The following is a 25,009-nucleotide window of genomic DNA, read 5'->3' as shown; positions in this document are numbered from 1 at the left end:
ATCATTGAGATGCATATTATTCAGAATCAAGGAACGTTGTTGTGTGATGGACAGATGACCTGTATGGCCATTTCATTTGAAGGGTCTGTTGGCTGTGGCTCAGTAAGATCCTATAGGTCTTTTTTCCCCCTAAAGACATGTTGACATGCCATATTAGGAAAAGTACAGAAGTTGACAGTGAACAAATGAAACTTAAAGAAAACACAGGGTTATTCCACCTTGTATTTAGCATCATGTTTGAGTTATTAGGCACACCTCATACCCTCTTGAGTCAGGGCTGTCAAGAAATTACCCTGAAAGTCTGGAAAATCTGGAAAAAGCTTTGCTTCCTTGAACAACATGCCAGATATTTATCATATTTCAATACTGATTCTGGTTAGTCATTCAGAGATTACTCCCTCTCAAATTCAACCCTGTATTTTGTTTTTACATTATATTTATTTATATAGATAAAGTTAAATTATAAAAAAGGCAGTACCCATTATTAAATAATTTATCATGCCAGAATTTTGTGCTTTAACACTTGAGGACTTCTAAAAGCTCAGAAAACTTTCTGACTTGCATTGACAGGTCATTCGAATGGAAACAGACTATGATGTGTCTGACAGCTTTATGACACCCGTACCACAGTTTTGGCTTGAGTTGCAACCCAGACTGCAGGTTGTGAGGAACTGACTGCTGAGGTAATTTCACTGACAGAGCAGTCGGTCTATAAAGCACTTCTTCATTAGATGGGAACAATAAAACCGGCAGGACTGTCAGCCATGACGATTTGGACTTGGCACAACTTTTCTGAGGTGATTTTACACATAATTTGAGCACAGGAGGCACTCAGCCAAGTCCTAGGCCCTGTCCCAATTCCTCTTCCTTGGACCTACCCCTTCATATGAAGTGCCCCCCTCCAAACGGAGCCACAAGGGAGAGGGCTAGAAAATCTTCCCCTAGGAATTGGGATCAACAGCCAACCAATTTTATTACAGTGACAAACAATATACTATACTATACTGACATGTCCAGCTGAAATGTTATAACATGAGCAGGGAAGTTAGCAAAATTTGCAGCTTGACCATTTTTCAAACTTCATATACAGGACACAGGAGTAATGAATGTTATTTGTTACTCTCACTCAGACTGTTTACATGCTTGTTTTGACGGTGTGAATAGCAATTTTCCTGAAACAAATGTCACAGCAATTTAATCACATTTTCTACTGGATTGAAATAAGATATTTAGCTGGATCATGGTTATTTTGCAATATTTCATTCTTACATTCATGGCCATTTTACCCGCAGCGGTCACCATGTTGTTCCACTTTGTCTGTTCGTAAACCATTCAGGAATTTCTGTCTACCCCTTCGTTTTTAGGGGGTCCCTGAATACACCCCGGTTGAAGGGGTGTTTGAAGGGCTAGATGACCACTTCTCCTACATCTCATACACAACACTACCCCTTCACAGCCATGCGCAAAACGAAGGGCTAAGGCCAAGTGGTAGGGCTCAGGGGTGAATTGGGACAGGGCAGTATTTAAGGCATTTGTTGTGTTGACTCCATAAATGTCTGTTGTGAAACCTGCTTGGCATCATGTTTATTTTGCTTATATCTTTAATTACACAAGAATCAGTGATTTCATAGCATAGGTTTGTTCTATACTATGTGTGGATAATGTTAGCCATCATGACACATATTCTATTATCTTAATATGTATATATATATATATAATTTTTTTGCTTTTAAACGATCTGATTCATGAATGGCTAAAACAACTCCGGTACATCTTCTTTCACAGAGCTATTTAGCTGAAACCCAAAGCACTGCTCTACCCTTAACCTGTCACCCAGGTCATCACATTTCCATGTAACAGAGACAATAAGCCCACAAAGTCAGGCTCCTTCATCATTGTGTTGGTGTTAATTCATAGCAACAGTGAGTCAGCCCTCTATCATGAGGTTGCTCATGTTGGCTGCCATGAAACACTTTTGCATACCCTGGCTTTCTGACCATATACATGTATTGATGAAAAAAAATTACACCAGAGTATTGTTATAACCAGTAGGCTTAGGAATAACATAAAAAATATCTTAACAACCCAGATCTTTTTATAAACACTTAATAGGTAAACCCATTTTAGTGGGATCACTTAAAACTCGAAATCGCCCTAATATTTGTTAAGTAGTTAATGCATCTCAAAGCTCCATTGTTCTGAAAAGGGTTCACAATCATTCAGTGCTCAGATGAGAGCAGCAGGGTTTCCTCACTTCAAAGTAAGGCAATAAAAATGTGAAGTGATTTTGTCAGGACTCGATTTCTCACTTATACACAACCTGCGTGATTACAATTTAAAAACCACAATCATTCATTTGATTTCACCTTAACTGAATATCTGTGCAGTTCCTTTTGTTGCACGTTTCCCTTTTTGAAAACACATTTAAATGCAAACCAAGGGGAAACGCTCTTCTGGATGCTGTTACTGAACTTGAAATGTTGTCTTCTGAGGTTTGGTAAGGTTAGCTTACCAAGTACCCCCACTGAAAGTAGTAAAAAGATCACACCATTCCTTTTAAATGGGATGAGAGTTATTAGTTTATTTAGGAGAAATACACATTATTACTAACTGTATGTGTCCAGTTCAGCTCAGAGTGCAGCTTCCCACACTAAGCTCCCAGAACAGTGTATGTGATTCTCCTGTTTTACCTTGTAAGACTCACATTAAAGCGTTTGATGGTCACCTGTAGAAACATCCGATTTCAATTCATTCAAAGTTACTTAAACAATCTTTCAGCACTATGGAGCATCCTGTCAGCCAAAGATTCAAATGGTGGTTGAAGAACTGGTCATAGTTTACAGTCGCTGTGCTGTTCGTCTTCCTGATAAACAAAAACCTCCAGTTTAGACGATCGACCCTCAGATACAAGCCATATAAGTGGACTTGCAGGCACACTGGACTTTTATATTCATACTAACAATAGTTAGTATGAATGAATAGTTACTAACAATAGTTATAATGAATGTAGTTTGGATAAATGTAGGCCCAGAAAGTACTAGCAAAACACTGTGGTTTAGAAAGAAGTTTTTTGTCAGTCTTTATACTATATACACCTGACGTTCTATGTGCTTCTATCACAATTAGATCGACAAACAAATTGTAACTACGGGTCATAATATGCTGCTGCACTGATGACCCATGGGTTAATTTACCTCCGGATGGTCTCATTAAGCACAGGACCATCTCGTCTCAGGCAGGAATTGGATTGTTACCCTGGCTTGCTCTATTTATATCTTGCCTGCACAGGATGTGGCGACACATGAGGGTTCATGCAGAGTATTATGTTGTATATCATCTGCATTTAGGAAGAGCTCCGAGCATTATACACAATCACTGTGTTTAAGTGCAGAGTAAAAGAGACCTAAAGCATAAAGAGTCAAATGTTGGCCGTACCCCTTTCAAGCTTCACAGGTTGTAACCCCACAGGTTTAACCCCAATCTTGAATCCCTTTGTTTTACATGCGATCCAGCAGAGGACACTTCATGTCACACGGTGTGTTGTAGTTTTTGGCGAGGTATCTGTGATGCTCTGTGTGGAATTCTTGGACTTACTTTCCAGTGGATCCAGCGTTATGCCTTTTGGCCTATCTGTCATTGCAGAAAGACCCAACTGGCCAATCGTGCCAAAAAGTTGAATGAAATGGACGTCAGACATCCCATCGCAGATTGTTGCCCTAGATAAACCTACTCACTAAGGAATAATATATATATTTCATCTGTGAAATATGACAACCTTTTATCAGCAGCACAGATATCACCCGTCTCACATGACTGATTGATCTGTAATTTCACACTAGTGTCATTGAGGAGAGGAAACAGCTCACCTACTGCGTGTCTCCCCACATCCATTTTAGATGTCTGTGATGTACAGTGAAGGATTTAGTATTGTTGGTGTGTAGCTGTGTGTTTTGTATTATTAAAAACCAAAAGATCTAAAGAAAAATATTCAAAAACATATAGAGCCGTTGTGCCAGTGTAGACAGCTGGACTGATTAAAATCAAATTGCAGCTGTCAGACGTGGGCAAGACGGATGACTGGAAAATGCAGCAGAAATGCAGCAGACTTGCAACAGCAAATATGTTTTGTAGGTCAAATAATGGTTGGATTATGTTCAAGGCTTGATTTTACTATAAATAAAGCTTTGTATTTAGAAGCACTTGGGACTGATGAAGATGAATGAGATGGAGAGTCTTCCTGTGTCCTGAATGAATGCTCACACTTAAACACTAGATTATGAATCTACCTAGAGGGTTGAGAAGTTGGCTACAAGCTAGCTGTGAACCAATAAGACATTTATTTTCAATTTTCTTTCAAGAGGAATCTAATCTTTTAGACCCTAAATACTCATATTGTGGAATTTTTTAGGACACATACATTTTCCAATCAGTGGACCAAGCCAACATTGAGACACGACAAGAGAAAAATCCCTTAAAGAATCATGCATGGATAACAAAAGTGTTGCCAAATGTAGCAGTTCTTGCCGTCCTTATAATCAATCTTCGTTATAACTGCCAAACAGAAAGAATATCAGGTTGGTCATGTTGTTGCACAATCTCCCACATGTGTAGTGGAAGTAGTATTATTTGTAGCCTTTGCGGGGCAATGTCCTGAAGCTTTTTAAGCGGTTTTCATCACATTTGGCTTGGGATTTTATGAAAGTGCAGTTGTTGCTTGATCCATTTATTTTGATAGGGGCATTAAATAAAAGCCTCAGCGCATCGACAACATGGCTGCCGGCTGGGGAGGCTCACTGTTGCTGTAGATGTTGTAGGAAGCACCAGTTCAAGTGCATGTGAGTCATTAGAAAGTAATGTTAATCTCCTCGGTGACAGAATGTTGACAGCGATGAAGGTTGTATTCCTGAAAGCAAAGCTACTGATGACATTGCAGTAAATATTAGCTCAACTGATCCACAGTGCAAACAGATTCCACTGGTGACATCTAATTGCAGGGAAACAAGTATCATGTATTTTTTATGTTCTGCACATTACTGTCAGAAAACATGGGAGGTGGAGAGAGGAGAGGCTGTTTGCTTACGGATACACTTTCACCGCCCAATCTCACAAATCCCTTCTTCCCTTCCTCCTCTCCAGCTTTTGAGAAGACTGACAATGTATTTTGATTTTATTTTTCCTTTTTTTTGCCATCTGTGCAGAGGTGATAAAAAAGAATAACTGGTATGTAAAATATGTATCCCTCCGTCTTTCTCCTTGTTGCTCTCTGGGGGGATGAGGCTAGTGAGGCTTATAGTTTCTATAACATCCAGAGTCAAACCAGATTTTCTGTTCACTACAACAACACATTTCAAATATATATATATATATATATATATATATAAACTGAGGGTCAATCCTGCTTTTACCATCACATCGGATGGTAAAAGAAAATGTATTAAAATCCCCACAGACATGTCAATGAGAATTTCTGCATATAAAGACTGAGAAACTTTACCATTGCACTGCAAACTAGAGACAGTGGATCTTTACTCTCTCTTTCGTCCTCATTTAATGACCATCGGGAGACCAGCAACTGCAATTTTATGTCTTAATGACTTGTTTTGTACTCTTTCATCGCGCTCAAAGAGCCAGCACTCCCACTCACTCAACACGACTGCACAGAGCTTCTCATGAATTGGAAATTGGAAGACGGTGTAAACACGGTGCCAGGATACCCTTAACTGTGTCGCTGACCCTCTCAAATTAAACAGGTACCCCTGAGGGCTGCGTTTCTGTAGGAGGCACTGACCATGGCCTTGACTTTGAAGACTGAAAAGTAAACAGGAGTTCTTTAAAATTCATACAATCGTGATTTTTTTAGTTTAAAAGTTGTCCCAGGTTCTGTTGCACGGCAGCTCGTGTCAGGTGTGCACCTATCTGAGTGGTTGGAATGAGTTGACCTCAGGAGACATTTTATACTCCACAGTATGGTCTTTTGAAAATGCCTTCAATGTGGTGCTGGTGTTAGCAGACCTATAACGTTTTGAAGAGTTGCCATGGTCAAACTGAGCACTTATTTGCTTCCTAATAAAAGGGTTAGGGTCGGTGTGGAGGAAGAAGAGGAAAGAAAGAAAGAAAATACAAAATAAATTATATTATTATAAATATAATTCATCTATACTGTAAGTTTGAATATCAATGTGATGTGATATTTGATAAGCTACAAGTCCATATGTCTGACAGATGAACTGACATCCCTCTTTTCACAGAGCACCAAAGCAATCATTTTTATTTCAAAATACAGCCCCTTTCAAACTTGTTGAAACATAGTAGTTTCTCTGAGACTGGGAGTGGAAGTCATTGTCCATTCATATATATTTTGAGGTGGAAATGTTTTTTTGATGGAAAAAAAAATGTGTTTCCATGTTTTATACATTAGTGAACAGAATGTCCAAAAGTCATTCCAGAGCCACAATAGACATTATGCAACTGTTTTGTTTGTACCGAGGCTAACTAACATGATGAACTTCACACGAACCTGGGCCTCTTCACTTAAACAGCAGTGTTTTGCCATGAATAATGAATGATAAGTAAATGCAATAAATGAAATGGCCATATGTTACATCATGAAACATGTCCATAAAGTAACGAAACCCCATGGCCTACACAGTCCATTAAAGCATTCATGCAGTAAAGTGCTCACAGTCTGTCGGCTGCAGAGAGAAAGCTGAAATCCGGACTTTGTGGCTGTGTAAGACTCCAAAATGGAAACCTGTGTTTCACTGAGCTCTCCGGTTGAAACCACAGTCGACAATGTACTAAAACGTTGCAGTGCACTTCCACATCACTGCAGGTGTTAAAGCACTCAAAGGCACATCTCACCACACTGTAAAATATAATAAATATAATAGGTTGGACTAACTTTGTAAAAGACTATGCAAACGCAAAGCCTCTAAACATAATGATGAGTCAAAGTAAATTGTGTGTGTGCTTTTAACAACATGACCACTTGGCATATTTTAGTGTAGTCCATTTAAATAAAGTGGGACGAAACTCAATAAAGAAAAGTTGCATGAACTTAATTTATTGTGCTGTGCCTGTAAGAAGATTTTAACTGTTTAACTCATAATAAATTGTAATAATAAAATTGACTTTGCTTAACAATGCCAGGGTCTACTCAGGTTAGAACTACAGCGGAGGTGATCATTTCATGAGAAGCTGTATTTTCAGAGGGTAAACGCTGTGTGGTCCATGTGCTCATAACTACCGAACCTGAGGGATGTTACAATCCATTCTGCACTACACTGAAAAAAAAGAAAATGGTTTACCAACTGAAAACTCCAATTGCTTATACAAAGTAATAAAGTTGTTTAAAAATGGATTTTATCAAGTTATATTTACACAGTTAATTTTTGGGAAAAAACAATCATTTACCAATTGTAGTATTTTTTAAAGCTGGTAAACTGTTTTCTTTTGTAAGTGTGTATAGTGAGGCTGTGTTCTATTAAGCTAGATCTTACAATGTCACGCACCACATCGATTATAATAAGAACACGTTAATACATTTGAAGAATTAAGGTAAACATCATTTTTTGCTGCATTGTATTCCTTCCTTGTTGTGCTTGAAATGGAGAACTCTTGACTTGTTGTTTTTAAATTGGATCCTGTTTCCTGTGTTTTAGCACAAAGGTGGGGAATTGACAAGAATCCAAGACAGTTTCCCTTTATGTATTTATGAAAACTCTTCAGGTAATGGCCTAACAAGGACACAGAGGCTGACAGAGTAGATGTGCCACTCACCAAAGAGCCTGTTTGTTGGATCTCCTCCAAGAAATGTTTCATCCTTCAATTTGTAAATGCAGGCATTTGTCCTTAAAAGTCTGCGGGTGATGCGGGTGACCTTAAAATTGTTATTACATATCAAGTCTTTCAGGCATATCCGAGGAATAATTTTCATTTTAGAGCAAAGTTACATGGAAAGCAAACCTGCTGTTGTTTATAAAGGTTGGTGTTATTTATAAAGGTTAACATTTAGCAGTGTGGCTGCTCTGCTAAATACATTTACAGCTCAGAAATGAATTTACTGTAGTCATAAAAAATGAAAACTCCACTTTAAATTGACTTTATCATAGAATATTGATCACCTTACCATATTGCAAACACTTTGATCCATTTTATTTGAAAGCCATTGCCCCTGTGTATTGATTACACACACACACACACACACACACACACACTCACACTCACACACAGTTTCTGTCCTCTTTCCCCACCATAGCACCACAAATGCCCCAAGGATGCCATTGACCCTACTGCGGCTGCTGAAGTGGAAGTGACTGATGCTGTAACAAAAGCTGTGACAGCGTAAATGGAGCTGAGAGTCTTTCAGCTCCAGAGCGTTGATCTTACATTGCCACCACTCTAAACTGTTTAGATGTAGAAATCTCGTGTGCTTCTGCCCACTGGTAGATTAGCCTACCGAAGGTTAAATAATCCCAGATGATAAACACCACTTGGCAGTTAAAAAGTACACAGTTGTACAAAGTATGAATGTCTTCCTCTACTGGCACACTCGCTTGTAAGTTAGGCTTTTTTTTGGTATGATCTTTTATTCATAGGTTTTTTTCCTGCTGCCCCGGTGGTACATTCTCAGTGGAATCTAAAGATGTTTGTGAAAATAACATATAGCAGCTGTGTTGCTCCGTGGAATCAGTCAAAGATCTGTGACCCAGCTCATGAAATCCAAGCTGCATTGTGTGACTGCTGAAACCAATATGTTGTGATGCAGCCGAGCATAGCGGCACAGTTTCAGCTCATTGTCTCACTTAGTTTGGAACATGTGTGCGGGCAGATGACTGATCGAGAGCCATAATTGTTGAGTGTACCTGTTTACTGTCCTCACTGAAACATTTCAAGCAAGACGTTAACATGACTGATAAATGCTCAAATGCCACTAGTCTTCCCTTTTTAATGCTGTATAGCATAATGTCACTGTGCATTAAATGTTCCTCCTTTTTATAAAATAAAAACACAGAAGTACAGTTATGCTGCCAGTGATATATAATCGTCTGTAAAAAGGTAATGGTGGCGAGGTACCTGATAATGTCCCTAGGCTGTGGGAGCTGAAAATGACCCAGGGCCAATTCTCTACACTGTCCTCTGTCACACCTTTGGCCTTTCTAAGTGCGGGTGAGGTTTTAGAGCAGCGGTGGGAACCATGTGCAGTGAAAAGCCAAACACTTCATCCACTGGTTCCACTAATTAGTTTCTCCTATCTGGTTGAAGGTTTGCTCAGTGTCCACCCCCGCCAGACAGAAAAGAAATAAATCACTCAGGAGTATGCGATGAATAATAAAGAGTCCTTGTGTCCACCCAGCTGTCACTTTAATAGGAACACTTTAGTGCTATTTAAACCACCCCCACCATATAAATGAGCTGGACTGAATAAAAGTAACACCTGTCTATATAACACAATAAGGGTTCAACTGCACCAGAAGCTTCAGCCCCTGAAATGTTCATGCATTTGTTTCAACACCGATCTGAGAATTTCAACACAAACACAACATTACATCCTCCATGAAGGATGATTTACTGCAGGACTGCTGTTAGACTGCATTATGTTTAGCTAGGTGTTCCTAATAAACTGGCTGATAAAGTGTGCATATGTAATGGAGGAGGAATAGTAAATATGTTTGAAAAACATTTGAATATTTGACTTTGCCTGTTTCTATACATTTGATCAAACACATAATGTACCTTTCTGTCACGTCTATATGTACCTCATGTAGTTTTAAAATAACTTCAGAAAAAGGCCAACTGTCAACACTATTTTCATTCCTTCACAGGTGTGCACAGGGGGACGTTGTCACACACACAGCATGGCTTAACCGGTCGAGTATACTGTACGCTGGGGAAGACAAATGGTCTGTGGATCCCCGAGTGAGTCTGGTGACCCTTAATCAAGAGGAGTTTACCATCAAGATTGAAAACGTGGATATGACGGATGAGGGGCAGTATGTGTGCGCAGTCCAGACAAGCAGTCGACCAAGAACCACCTCAGTGCATGTCCTCGTCCAAGGTAACTCGTATGCTTCTCTCCTTCTGCTGCTAACATCCCAAATACCAGTTGTAACACATTTTTAAAAAGATTGGTTTTCCTTCAGTCTCAGCTGGGCCCGTTGTCTAATAAAACATCCTCTGATCACACTGAGGTAGTGATCTATTTATGCACATGTATATTATATACAGTATGGTTTAATATCACGCTGATTTCCACTGCATGATTGATGACTGTTGTTCCTGAGCACCAGCACATGAGGGCATAAGTGAACAAACCCGAGAGGAAAGACAGGCTGTCTTTCTGGAATCTCATCTCTTCATTCATTGCTCCACTGGAGCAATTAGAGGGTAAATGCCTTGCTCAAGGAGAGGGAGGGGAGTGCGTTCTTCATTGACTACGTTAGAGGAGGTTCATGGGGGAATACCATATGGTAAGATGCTGTGGAGAAAATGATGTGTGGATTAGTAATAGTGTCCTTGTAGAGAGGCAGGGCACGGAGGCTCATGTCTGCACGCTCCGAGTGCTTCTCTGAAGAGCGAGACTGGCTGGTGGAGACACTGGGATCACTGCTGGTCAAAACTAAGCTTTGACCTGCGGCTCAACCTTTCTCTTCATTAGAGGAGGCTACTTACAGTGTTGTAAGGCTAAAGACTGTCTAATAGTGTTAATAATACTCCTACAAAGCCTTGAAGTCCTGAAGTCTTTCTTCTACTCCCAAGTTACTATTTTAGAAATATACAGAAGTTGTATCCAGTGTTGGTAGCATTAAAATAAATAAAAAGCACAATGTTCTGTAAAATATGTTGAATCTGACTAAACTAATTTTCATTTACTATTCTTTCTATCTGTTATATACCTGACATGTTGGTTTTGACATTTTCTGACATTAAATGCAATCAGGTACTTTTGGGAGCTTTTGATGACACTCAGCTTCTAGATTCAAGATAATTACAATAACAATTGTGTCAAATCTTTTGCTGTGTGTGTCTCTGGGTTTAATGTTCTACACAGTTTGCTGAATGTTGCATTTTGTTTGTGAGAGAGTGAGTTGTGGGAATTCTTCACTCAGGAAGTTTTGCATTCTTTCATTGGTCCATTTTCTGGGCAAACTGTTCCAGTTCTATGAAGGTTTGATGGCGTCTTCTGCATTAATATCAGGACGCATATCAGGCCACTTAAGAACTGTCCAATGTTTTCTTCTCATCCACTCTTGGCTGCTTTTAAATGTATGTTGTGCATCTTAGTGAGGAGAATGACAGACATCTCTAATGCTGGCCAGAAAGATTTCCTTCAGAACATTTTTCTTCTGATTCCATTGCGGCGCTGCACACATTTCAGGCTCCCTGTGCCAAGTGCAGCCCTTTAACATAACATGTTTCTTAGTGGACTCCTCTCTTCTTTCAGGGCTACTTTTCTTCTGTGAACAAGAGCTGATGTGACTTTATCAAAAAGATCTCTCTCTTTTTTTTTCATTTGTCCAAACGACATTCTCCCAGAAGCACTGTGGCTTGTGCTTCCTCGTTCGGGTCTTCTTCGATGGAGCCCACTTTGATTCGGAAAGCAGTGTATGATGTTACTAGACACTGTTGTACCTTGATCTTGGAGGTCACCTTGAGACTTTTTTGAAGATTTACTTGGTTCTCTTCTCCCCATTCTACCCGTCCTTCTGTTCAGGACTGACTGTCATGTGGACCTTGAACGTCTCAATAATATAAATAGCTGTAGTCACATGAACATCAAGCTGCTGAGTGAGGGTTTTGTTGCCTTTACCTTGACGATGCCTGGCAACTATTTTCTTCTTTATCTCCAACACCTCTCTTTTCTCACATTTCATTGTTTCTTGTGCTGCACACGATACTGAGCACTTTTCTTTATTTAAATAGGTGGATTTGAATGTTGAATCCACCTCTGATGCTAAATAAAGAATTAGAACGTTGAAAACATCTCTGATGCTAAATGAAGACAACCGTTTGCTTGTGAACAATATCCACTTACTTATCACCACTTCTAAGGGCAACCTATCACTTTAGACCTTTTTCGATCTTTCTAGAACAACAAGGGTTCAGCTCTGTCCTTAGGTACATGCATGATATGCTTTTAATTTCCTTTGTTGACATGTAGGTTTCAGGACTTGGTCTTTGTACTTTTATCTCTTAACTCCTTTAAGAAAGCTGAGGAAATGTCTTCGTCAATGTTTGCGTATGAAAACCTCACAGATTAGATGTGTGGATGGTGGCACTTGAAGTGTAAATTCATATATTTAACCTGGAAATATGTCATGCCATCATTTGCAGTAATTTATCAGACATTTGTGGTTTTGAGTCTAGTCATTCAGCTGGCATTCTATCTGATAAAACAAAGTAGGTGGGAATTCATCTAAGTTTGACATGTTTTTCCATTGTATAGCAAAATTCTTTGAAATATAATTTAAACATGCAAATGAGGAGCTGAGAATAAACTTTGTCAATGTACTGTAACTGACAATTATCTTCAAATTCAGACTCTAACGAAATCACTGTATTTATGTATGAATAGTCATTTAAAGCCATAACTATGTTGCTGCCACTGCTGCAAGTTTTTTTTGGCTGTTGAAGAGTAAATGAATCGACTGCTCTAATTAAAATACCTGCGAAACTGGCTTCATATGAAGGACAGCGATGTCAGGTTTGGTGAAGGAGATCGGCAGCCCAGGGTGGTGGATGTGGTTTGAGCTGATGTCAAACGGCAGTATCAGATAATTAGTCCCTAGATTTTGTGCAAGTAAACATAAGCATCCATGAGTTTATCCATGGAATATAACCCCACTGGTAATGGCAAGTATAGGTTTTACACTCTGAAATTGCTCTGCTATCCCATTAAGTTTGGTACATATAACAGCATCCACAGGATATATCCCAGTGACTGTAACAGCAGGTCAGAGCATTCATGCAAGTGTATTTCCCATTGTGTTTCATAGACCATCATTGTTTTGCCTCCATAGACAAGATAAGATTAAGGTCACTTTCATTTTCAGGCTCTGTTACAGATCATCTCCTTAGATTGCACTGACGATAAACTGATGTCTGTTGGTTTCTTGTCTGTAAAATCAGATGCTGGATGTTTCGGCTGCATGCACGCTTCCCTCACATCGTCTTACATTATTATCCTGCATGGCTCTCAAACTTTTTAATATCAACCAAATATGCACAAAGCTTAACTAGTTTTATAAAATGTGTGCAATCTGAGACTAGTATATACTGTTTAAAAACACATTTGAAACAAATCCATCTTTGTTTGTTTTTTTACCTTGTGAAAAGTGTGCATGTCTCTTAAATCATGTGCACTTTTTAATTTCTACTAAAAATAACAGTATATCGCAATTATCCAGATATATTTTTACTAGACTGGTGGATAATTCCCGTAAACCAAAAGACTTAATATTGTTTTCCTTTGCTGAAACGCATTATTAATTCAAAGTCTTACAGTTTCATGAAACTTCATGAGCGTGTCTGAGAGTAGGAGCCAGCCATTGTTGAAAGTGACACAGTCCTACATTAATTTAGGAGAATTTGCACTAGATGCAGTGTGGAATCATGAGAAAGATGTTTTTGTCCACTGATGAATCCTCTTTTCTTCTCAGCCACAGCATGCTCATTAATTCTGCTGCTGAAAAATAAAAGCAAAAAGTTCACACTGTGCTGTCTGGACAAACCCTGATCCATGTTAACTCCATAGACTTCAACCATACTGTAAATGTGTAACGTTCAATCAGCCCCTATAGGGAAAAGCATGTTTAGTTCACCCCCCCTGTAGGAAGTCAGAGGTCAGGGTCTGCTACAGACTTGCTGCAAACCTTAGCAAAGGGTGAGGATGAGTGAACAATACTCAAGTGGTATAACTCTGATACCTCTGACCTCATCATAACAAGCGGTTTTGTCTTATAGGAAAATGAAAATGTGGTCTTATGTGAGCCGTACTGAGTATTTCAGTAACTAAAATTATAATAATAACTTTATTTGTATAGCAGTTATCTAAATGAGGTTACAAAGTGCTTCACACAAACGTCCATGGCACACAGCATAATAAGGTGGATACCTTAAGTTTGCAGAGAAAATCTAACAGTTCCCACAATGAGCAGCACTTTGGCGACTGTGGAGAAAAACTCTTAGAAACCTCTAAGAGAACCAGACTTCATGTGGGCGGCCACCTGCGTCGACAGGTTGGGGTGAGCAGAGAAAATGGGGAAGAAAGGAGATGGGTGGTATAGAGGGAGTAGAAAAGAGAGAGAGGTGGGGGTGGGTGGTGGGAGAGGGGGAGAGAGAGATCAGGAACATCACACTTGAACTCTGTAAGACTGATTTGTTGTAATGAAAATAATTACAAGTCACATGTTAGAAATGCTTTCCTGTAAAACTATGTTTTGAGAAGTGATGTAAGGATCTGTAATGATAATCTCGTCGGGCAGGGAGTTCCAGAGCCTCGGAGCCCTGACCGAGAAAGCCCGGTCACTCTAAGTAGCCAGCCTTGACCAGGTTATGACAGGGATTATAGGGAGTCAAGAACTGCGAAATGTATGTGGGGCCAGCCCGTGTAGAGCTTTAAAAGTTATTAAAATAATCTTAAAATCAATCCTGAATTTAACTGGCAACCAGTGAAGGGATGCAAGAATTGGTGTGATATGACCCCTACGGTTTGTTTTTGTTAAAATACGAGCAGCAGTGTTTTGAACAAGCTGCAAACGAGTAAGTACGGTTTGGCTGAGGCATGTGTACAAGGCGTTGCAATAGTCCAGGTGGAAGAAAACAAAGGCATGTATTAGCTTTTCTCGGTCAGGGAGAGGTAGAACCGATTTGATTTTAGAAATGTTTCGTAGATGGAAGTGACAGGATTTTATGATTTGATTAACGTGTGTTTTGAAGTTCAGATGAGAATCGAATGTGACCTCTAGATTTGTAGCTGTTATTAGCTAATATATTAGCTAATATTAGCTGCCAGGGGACCAAGAAACGCTAGCTGGTCTGGACCGAAGATTATTATTTCTGTTTGATTTAAATTAAGGAGTAGTAATACCGTGCAATCACCAGCATCGGCAGACATTAGTAAATCATTCATAGTTTTAAGGAGAGTGGTCTCCGTACTGTGTCGTTTACGGAATCCTGGCTGGAATTTGTCGAAAATGTCATTATTCTCACACACGTCTAGCAATTGGGTCAGAGCCACCTTTTTTATAGAATTTTGGATATAAAACAATCCATAAAGTGGTGCATGTCTCTTAAAACACTTTGCAGTGGGTTGGAGAGGCACTGTGTGTGTGTGGATGTGAGCTTTCTGTTCCAACTGTCATTTATCTTTGTTTCTCCAGATTCTCCTCGTAAACACCCAACTTCTTAGGAGTTGTTTTTTGGGACTATGTGCCCTGCTTTCAGTTGAAATTTCCTGGTACAAAACAAGTCTTTTGTAATATGCAGTTTAGTTTCAGTCATGGTAAAGTAATGGTAGTGTTTGCAAAGCAGACAATGAGAAGCAGGATCATTTTCTAGCCCCAAATATAGAATTCATTCCCCTTTTAGTGCTGCTCTGCTTTCAATCCACTCCTTTGAAAACTTGATAAAGATAATTCTATCAAGTTGTGAAATTTGAAGTGTACTAAGGACCAAACAGTCCATGCCTCGTACCGGGGCTTGACACTAAAGCTTTGCAAGTCGCAGACAAAAGCCCCTGATTGGCACTTGAGCAATGAGCCAAGCAAGGTGTGTGAATGCGTCAAAGGTGTAAGAGGGCTGCCGACGGGTCACAGACTGATCTGATATCCAACCTTCTAGTTGGAGTTGGTGACAACTACAGCCAATTAGAGCTAAGGTACATGTGAGGTGCCCCCTGCACATGTCTGTAATGTGGGAAATCATGGGCTTGAGGGACAGGGTAACAATTCCCCTGGTGAAAGATCATGTAGTGTGAGACCCCATGCTACCAGTCAGTTGAGTAGTATAAACTCGCAATGACTGCAAAACTCCAAAGTGAGTCATGTAGTGTGAAATCGTTTTGAGAATGTCTTGTTGTCTCTGAAAAGATAGAAAATGTGTTACATTACAAACAGAGGTCTTCCAAAGGGATTTTATATATAGTTATTCATTTATTCTTTATAAAACTTCGCTTTACAAATGACAAACTGAATTGAGCACTCATGTGCTGTGATTATAGGCATTAGATTGAAACAGTTACCAGTGGTTAAGTAACATTACTGGCAAGCGAACTACGCAGCCTCTACCCAGGCCACCTGATTATTACCTGAAGCACACGTAAGACAATTTCAATATACCAGTCTTTTTTTTATTACCATTTAGTCTTAAACACTTCAAATTAATTTTGATTAGTACCTGGGTTGTGGGAGATAGTCCTGGTCTGTGGAATAATATCATATAATTTTCTTTTCTCAAGATTTAACATGTATGATACATTTGCATGCAAATTCAATAAATAATTTAATACAAACATAATACTGTTATTCAAAAACGTTATTGTCCCAAAATGTATTCCCCAAATCAAAGTAAAAGACAAGAACATTAACTAATTCTGACACTCTCCTATGTCTATTTACACGCAGACACGTATTAATGACACACAATTGTACATCTACATTTTTTCTTTGTTTTCTAGAACAATTGGGATTTAAATTAACTGAAATCACTTTTGAAAATAAGATTCTACAATCCATATGGTGGATAAAATATGTTTTGACAATACAGCCTGCTAGATGACTTGGGGCAGTTTTCGAAGGAATGCAGTACTTTCTCCGAGACGATGCGTGGTATCACCTCTATTAAAAGGAAATTTGACATGCTTTAGGTGAGATTGAGGCGACACAAAACCAATCTGATGGCTCAACAACACACATTCACACAAAGAGTCGTCTGTGCACAAACATTAAGAAACAGATAGGAAAGGAATGAGAAAACTCATTGCTTCTAACCCTAAACAAAATAAAGATGCACAGGAAAATGGAAAAATAGGTTTGGTTTCAAAGTATTTAGCTCTACTTTAAAGCTCACAGTACACAGACATCTGCATATACATGTTTATCAGTCTTCCATCCATCCGTTTTCAGTGCCACTTTATCCTTTAAGGGTGGCAGAGGGCTGCACCCCTCGGAGGGCTACACCCTGGAGAGGTTGCCAGATACAAACAACATCCACGCTCAAATTCACAACTACCGCCAATTTAGAGTCTCCAATTAATCTAAGCCCAGTCTACATGTCTTTGGACTGCTGAAGCAACTAGAAGTAGACTGAGAAAAACCAAAAGCCCAAAACTTTCTTGCTTTGAGGAAACAATGCTGCAAATTTAATAAAAATGTTATTGTAATTAAAAATACTCCTGCAAAAATGTTTACACATTTCAAAACCTGACAGTTTGTATTCAATAAATCTGAAACGTTGTTTTTATTTCATGAACAGAGGTTCTGCCTTGGCCTCTGGTTCCACAGCTACACTGAAGCAACACTGACACAATTGCTGTCTGCTTTTGTCATTGAGGAAGGGTAAATGGGGATCAAGCTGACATCCAATAAATTATACATGGAGATTTTGTCTAACAAACAAGTCTGATGAAAAGCTAAAACAAGTGAAAAAGCAGTGGTGACACTGTTGATACGCTTTAAGTTGATCACCCTGAAATGTTAAAATAGAGATCTGTCCTTGTTACTTTGAAATGGAAATGACAAAAATATTGCCTGGACACATTTGTCAAAGACGGATACAAAACAAAAACAATAATCATCGAGAACAAGCTTTAATAACTGAGTTTTCTATAAAAAAAATGTAGATAAAACATTGTCATTGTACTCAGCCATCACCTGAATCTTCAGATGTTTTTATGTCTCACACATTCAGATGTTGTTTTATAATATGAGCGGTGTCTGATTGTGAACATCAACACACCAAGTAACACAGCTATCATTTATACAGTATGTGCCAATAAAGGTAAAGCTGTGCTGTATAAGGACATTCATTGAATTATAACGTCTTCTCTATTTTCTGCATTAGAGTAATTTGAGTAAAAGTATCTGTTCAACATGATCTGCTCAAGCAAGCATGTAAACTGATCCTCCTGTGTGGGGTTACTTTTTGTCTGCGACATGTTCTTAAGTGATGTGGCACAGTTAAGTTCAACCTCAAAATGTTCAGTGGGGTCTAAACCTATCGGTAATTGGCTGAGCTGTCAAACTGTGGATTGCTCTCTCTGGTGTGGAGTGGGGGGGGGGGGCTGGTGCTGTATCTTTGGGTCTTGTTCAGGAGTGACGGGAGGATGGAGCAAGGATACTAACAGGTGAGAGGTGTGGCATCAGCATTAATGGAAGTGTTATACTGAGCTTTTGTGGTGAAGAAGAACTGAGCCAGAAGGAATAGCTTTCAATTTACCAGTTGATCTGCGTTCCGACCCTCACCTATGGCCACGGGCTTTGAGAAGGGAAGGGAAGCATTAAATCTGGAATAGAATAGGTAGTCTGGGCTCAGCCTTGGAGATAGATAGAGTAGAGGATGGTAGATATGCTGCTACTTTGTATTGAAAGGAGCCAGTTGGGGTTTAATTGGGATGCCTCCTGGGCACCTTCCATTGGACGTTTTCTGGACCCTGGGGTGGATGCAGGATTTGCTGGAGGTTATTATGTATCCCATCTGGTTGGGGGACACCTTGGGATCCCAGAGGAGCGTTGCTGGGTAGAGGGAAGTCTAGAACGCCCCGCTCAGTTCCACAGTATGTCACAACACTCCATTGATGTCATGGAGGTAAAATGTGCAATGTAGTAACAATTAAAATGTTCAAAAACAAGAAGGTTAAGGCAGGAACTGAGGGAATTTGACACAAGCATCATTAACATATTGATGGAAAAGTAAAATGAGGGCATTTCACCATTTACATAATGAAGTCAAAAGACAGTCAAGTATTTATTTATGAAGCCACATTGTTGATAGTTGATGCAGAGCTTATTTTAGTCTTTTTATTTCTAAACATTTGGTAATTTCTCATTTATCAATCAACTATGATCCATATAAAAACATAAAGTAATAAATACATGTGCAAGAAAATATACCGCTGATAAAATGAACACAAATTTAACAAAATAAATATATCAATTTGTTTAATTACTGTAAGAAACTCCCTTGTCTGTGTTTGTTATGCCTCCACTGGGGACAGCCAGTGGCCAATTCTTCCAGGTTTGGCACAAACATTCACTTGAGCTTGGATTTCATTTTGGTAGCCCAAGGTCAAAGGTCAAGGCCACAGTGGCCTCACAAAGTATGTTTATGTTTTTCTTGAACATGATTCCTGAACATCGGCTTGGGGGGAATGTCTTCAAATTTTTTACAAACTTTCACTTGGACCCAAAGATGAACTAATTCCATTTTTGCTCCTGGAAGTCAAATGTCGATGTGACATTTTAGGGCTGTCCCTAGGAAATGTCATTACATCTGACACAATTCACTTGGACCAACTGATAAATTGATTGGATTTCAGTGGTCAAAGGTCAAGATCATAGCAGCTTGTTTTTAACCTTTTTAAAGTGATATCTCAAGACTGCTTGAGGGAATTTCAGTTGTCACTTGTACTGAAAGATAAAGTGATTATGCTTCAGTTGTCAAAGGTAAATACTACAGTGACCTTTATATGAATCTGGAAAAAAGTAGGTAGAAATATATACACAGAAACTGCACCGGTTCTAGTTTTATGTGTATTTTTATTCACTTATGTATTGGCTCATTAGCCATATCATATCGATGACACTGCTTGTATTAATTTTGAATATTGATCATGGATATTGCTTCCAAATGATTCACTGCTGGAAAGTAACATATACTCATTATTATTTGCTCCTTTTTGCAGGTGCAATATGATGGTATAAACTCAGTCTTACTTTGTCCCTCAATCCATGTTGGTTGTTCAGGGAATCACTTTCAGTGACTTTTGAAAGATCCATAAAGGTAGAAAGGGCATCATAACACAACAGGTTAACACTTCTGAGTATGAACATCTGTCTTCAGCTTGGAGCTGTGCTCTCAAAGGAGCTGCTAAATCTGCCCTGAACAGTGCTCTGTATTATCTATCATTTTCTTGTTCAGAAGCAATTTTCTCTGAACTGCATTGAAATTGCTGTATGGTGTTTGAATGAGATAGTTTAAATACAGTTTGGCATCATTAATCGAAATAACTTTCACATTTTCAATTATTTGCTATCTTAAAGCAGGATTTTATATATGTTGAATAATTTAGAAAATGTATCTCTTTTTGCTTGGTTAGTGCTGCATATTACATTATTAAACTTTTTATTCCAGAGTTTTATTTAACAGACCTTGGTGAGTCACTGTAAGATTTAATCTTTAAACCACATCGTTGCACGTAATGTAGATACCTGCAGTGTTTGCCTCAGAGGACCTTTGTCTAATAGTTCATTTCAGTTTGCCTTGAGACTGGTAGCCATAAAATTGTCAGGCCTAAAAAAATCTATACAATTTTGCAGCAGGTTTATAAAGCAGTAAGTGCAAGCACAACACAACTCAACCCGCTTTAAGATTTTGAATCAATGGACTATACTGGAGGAGTAATCCTCTGTCAAGTGACACTGCACTGGGAACAGGTGGAATTATCTCACCAGATTCAGAGATTCTCTGTGTTTGTTTGAAGGAATCCAGATTTTCAGATCCATAGAGCATTCTTATCATCAGAGCGTAATGACATGTGCTGTGAAAATATTGTTCACACGCTCTGAATAGGATTCCATGGGCGACAGTATGGTTCTGGATATAGTTCACAAAGCCTAATCTGGGTCCTGTACAATGTGACATTAAGATGACACTGACAGAGATTTTTCTCTCATGGGAAAACTTCCTCTATAATATGAATACAGCAGCAGAAATCTATTGCCAAGAGCAGGATTTGTCTCTTTCCATTAACATTAACATCTGAAATTATTCTGGACACCCTGAAGATTTTGCAAGCATCCTGTTTTCTGTTCATAATAGTGCATTCAAATCTCCATAACCATATGCCTTTAAATACCACTATAGTGCCACCATGTACAGTGAAAGTAGACTTAAAACTGTGGTCCTCTGTTTAAAATAATTTTTAATGTTTCATTTAACAGATTAAATTAAATAGATGGTGTTTTAAGAAGAGCATCGCTGGTCATCAAATTACCAAACTGGCTGAGACAATGACATAACCTCAATGAAAATGTTTTGAGGCAGAGCTCGCAGTACTCTTGATTATGGTCATTGAAGCTATACTATCACAATGGTAAACAGGTTTTTCTTAAGAAGCTATGAAGCTAAAAACAATATTTTGCTGTTGAATCACCATTTGTGGACATTCTCGTGCAATCATCCTGTACGACTGCACTTTACAGAAATACTTATTTACTGTAGAAACAATATTTTTCCTGTAGTGAAAGGTGTATATTGTGTACATATTCTATATTTTTCTCTTTTATTTTTATTCTCTTGTCTACCTCATTCTGACTTTTCTGCTGCTGTAACAAGGGGATTTCCCCGGTGTGGGATCAGTAAAGTTTTATCTTATCTTATCTTAAACCAAGAAACAGAAAATGTAAACACCTTAAAACTTATAGTTAAGCCAGTACACAAATCGTAGGGGGAATGGGGTGCTAAAACAAGTACAGCACAAGAGTACTGTGTGTGCAGACATTTGTATGTGTAGGTGAACATCCTATCGCTAGTGCTGCTAACTAAATCTCTCTCTCTCTCTCTCTCTCTCTCTCTCTCTCTCTCTCTCTCTCCCCCCTACACAAACACACTGACTATCTGTCACAGTCAGATTGATCAGCTGCACTGGAATAAATCCTGCTGGAATTGATGGCCGCTGGACAGTGGCCATCCATAAAGATTTTTACCATCTTCTGCAGGACTCAGCATAAACTCAGTATACACTGCTTTCACTGTGCATGTTTAGTTCTTTACTACCGGTGTGCCTTCCCCCACCCCACAAACCTGACCCATTAGCTCCAAAAGTTTGTCATCTGGAGATACACTCCCAAGTACCATTCACACTAAGTTTGTGGAAAATCTCTACATGCATTGTTGAGTTATTCTGCTGGCATGCACACACTCACACACATACTCACAGACAGGGGTGAAAACAATACACACAGCTCGCAGGGTAATGAAGCATGGATAAACACTAGAGTCGACAAACAATTCCCCCAGTTTAAAAATCAATCTATACACAGTGTTAATCTTTAGACATCTAGTTACAACAGCAAATTATAACAACTAACCTAAACTGACTGGGGGGGTAAACTAATTCCTACTGAGTTATACCTTCAGAAAAAATGGAAATAGCTAAACTTTTAAGTTGGGGGTATAGTATAACAGGCTACAACCACAACACACACACAGAGACATTATCACCATTTGCGTTGATATGACAAACTGGTAGCAGTTACAGAGCAGCATGATCATTCATTTGGAGTTTGCTTCTGGCTAGCTGATGAAATTTTGGTCTGTACCAACTCCTGAGGGAAATAACTGGTGTGTCTCACTGCGTAGTGTTCACCAGCCAATCTCTTGCTGCTGTGTGCTGCTGAGAAAACCAGACAAGTCATGTTGCAGACCGGAGAGCCCCTGTGACCAGGAGCGACTCTGTTTGCCTTAAACACTGGTTTCACATCGGGATTTAATGCATTGCAATTTTGAAAAAATGTATTACAGCCATTTTTTAACAGTGGTTCTTGTAAAATAGCGTCCATGACAAAGCATCCCAATGCAGAGTTCCCATAATGGAATATATGATAATAATAATACTGCCTCAAAGAATATGAAGTTACATCTTTGTTTTGTGCAGCTCTTGTTTGTTTTGTCACCTTTCCTTATTTTGAGCAGAAACACAAACAGCCGAAGCAGACTGATGTTACAGAAAGGGAAAGTGCTAGGTTACCCTTATATAGCCAATGGATTTACTGTATATAGCACTGTTCAGATAAAGGTGGTTTACAGAAACATGAGATAGAATTTAAAAAATGTATTTAAAAGACAATAGCAATGACAGGAAAGGGAATCATAAGATTGGTAAGTGCTTTGGTGTAAATGAGCTGTCCGTTTCATCAGACCTTAAATATTCAGGCAGATTCTTCAATTGGTGGGATCAGAGAAACAAAAAGCTGCTTCATTTTGCTTGGTTTTGATTCTGAGAAGATTAAAGTTGTCCCAGATGACCTGACGGGTCTGGATGCATCATAACTAACAAGCAGATCAGAGTTGTATTTGGGTCAGAGACCATTTAGTGCTTCATATGCTAGTAATAGGATTTTAAAATCCTTTGACACACATGGAGCTGCTGCAGTGACTTAAGAACCAGCATGATGTGCTCTACTTTCTTAGTGTTAGTGAAGCCTCTGGATGAGCTGCAGCTTACTGGTTGATGTTCACTAAAACCTGTAAAGACACTGTTACAAAAGTCTCACCTGCTGATCTGTATATTTTGTAGACAGACATTCTGTAACGCTCGCTGTGTTTGCAGGGAGACCTTTTTTATTCATGTGGTTTGTAACATTTATGTCAGAGCCCAATAACCAAGCCAAGGTTTCTGGCTTGATTAGTGGATTTTAGTGTGTAGTCAAGGTGAGCACTGATTTGTTGTGTTTAGTTGTAGAAACTAAACAGAATCACAGAACAGGGTTCCTCATCAGTTGTGTGCTGTCAGGGCCAACAAGGCAAAGTGATGGATCTGTTCACGCTAAAGATGGTCAACAATTAGACAATGACAAAGTCTAGGTGTCTCTCAGGACAACATTCTGCCCCAAAAAGGGTCTGATTTTGTAATTTACTGCCCACTTGTGGTGGCAACAGTCTATTGGGTCTGGAAGCCAGTTTGATGACCAGACTTTACATTTTTTTTCGTTTCTTTTATTTTCATATTTCATTTTAGTTTTTTTTACTTGAAGAAATTTGAAGATAAAACCTATATTTCTGAAGGTTGAGTCACTACAGCTAGCTACAGACCAGTGTGCTTGTCATACTGTGTTTGACTCTGCTTCCATTGTTCTGAGAACAGTTGTGATATTGCACACATCATTATACACATGCACAGATGCGTGTGGGGTTATAAAATTACTTCTACAGTATTTTCTTCCCAGGTGTTAAGATGCAGCAGCAGCAGGTAAACAAGGACATTAAACTGGTTCATCATCTCTCTCTCATAAAATCTGCAGTAAGTTTGAGAAGTTTAAGAGAGAATGTTTTTACACAATTTCAGGAGCTGCTAGAAGAGTGTGTTAAGTTATGTGTGTATTAAAAGTAGAGAGAGAGAGAGAGGGTGTGTGATGATGAGGCTGGAGCAGAGTTAGAGCAGCAGTATAGTTCTGTAATGTGCAATATAACAGTGCAATGTGCAGTTTAGACTATTTACCAGTAAATAAATGCTGCTACCGCTCAGGACCCAAACCGAGTCGCTGCACTGTCACTGCTGTCAGATGCCCTGGTCTGTCTCACTGCTGCCACTGTTTAAGCATGAGAGGATGAGATACCTCTGTCGGTAACACTCCCAGATGCTGGTCCACCTAACAATGATTTGATACAATAGCCGGGTGTGTCTAGACATAATTACACCAGCTAGGTGTTTCATGTTTATTGCATTCACAAAGCTCCTTGTGTAGTTAGCTCTGTTTGACTATTTGTAAAAGTCACCGTTGCCCTTTATTTCAGAATTTGCCTTGTGCCTAGTCACACAATCCTTAGTTATAGTGCGGAATCACAAAATACTGCCCATTATCTCAAAGTACTTTTCATGGTATGGTGAAGTTACCCAACATTTCCCACAATGAGCAAGCAGCAAGCAGCCATGGTACCCTCAGCAAGGTTACTGTAACTCCGTGGACTGTACTCTGCTCCGAGTGTCTCTTCCATTCTCTTGGGACCTAATCCACACACGTCTGCATGTGGTAGACGTGCCCCCGTTTTTTCACCCCTGCTCCCTCGCAAG

General features: G+C 39.2%; 1 protein-coding gene across 3 annotated transcripts in view; it reads left to right on the top strand.

The window, feature by feature from the left end:
* The window catches only part of ntm (neurotrimin), a 385,813-nt gene that overhangs the window by 337,595 nt on the left and 23,209 nt on the right, over nucleotides 1–25,009 (top strand). For all 3 annotated transcript variants that reach the window (XM_034606829.1, XM_034606830.1, XM_034606828.1), the window contains one exon: nucleotides 9,825–10,057. In XM_034606829.1, the coding sequence (XP_034462720.1) occupies nucleotides 9,825–10,057 (233 nt within the window). The remainder of the gene's footprint in view (nucleotides 1–9,824; nucleotides 10,058–25,009) is intronic.

The sequence above is a fragment of the Hippoglossus hippoglossus genome, chromosome 14 (genome assembly GCF_009819705.1).
Source record: "Hippoglossus hippoglossus isolate fHipHip1 chromosome 14, fHipHip1.pri, whole genome shotgun sequence".
Taxonomy (NCBI): domain Eukaryota; kingdom Metazoa; phylum Chordata; class Actinopteri; order Pleuronectiformes; family Pleuronectidae; genus Hippoglossus; species Hippoglossus hippoglossus.
This window is presented reverse-complemented; position numbering and strand designations above follow the sequence as displayed.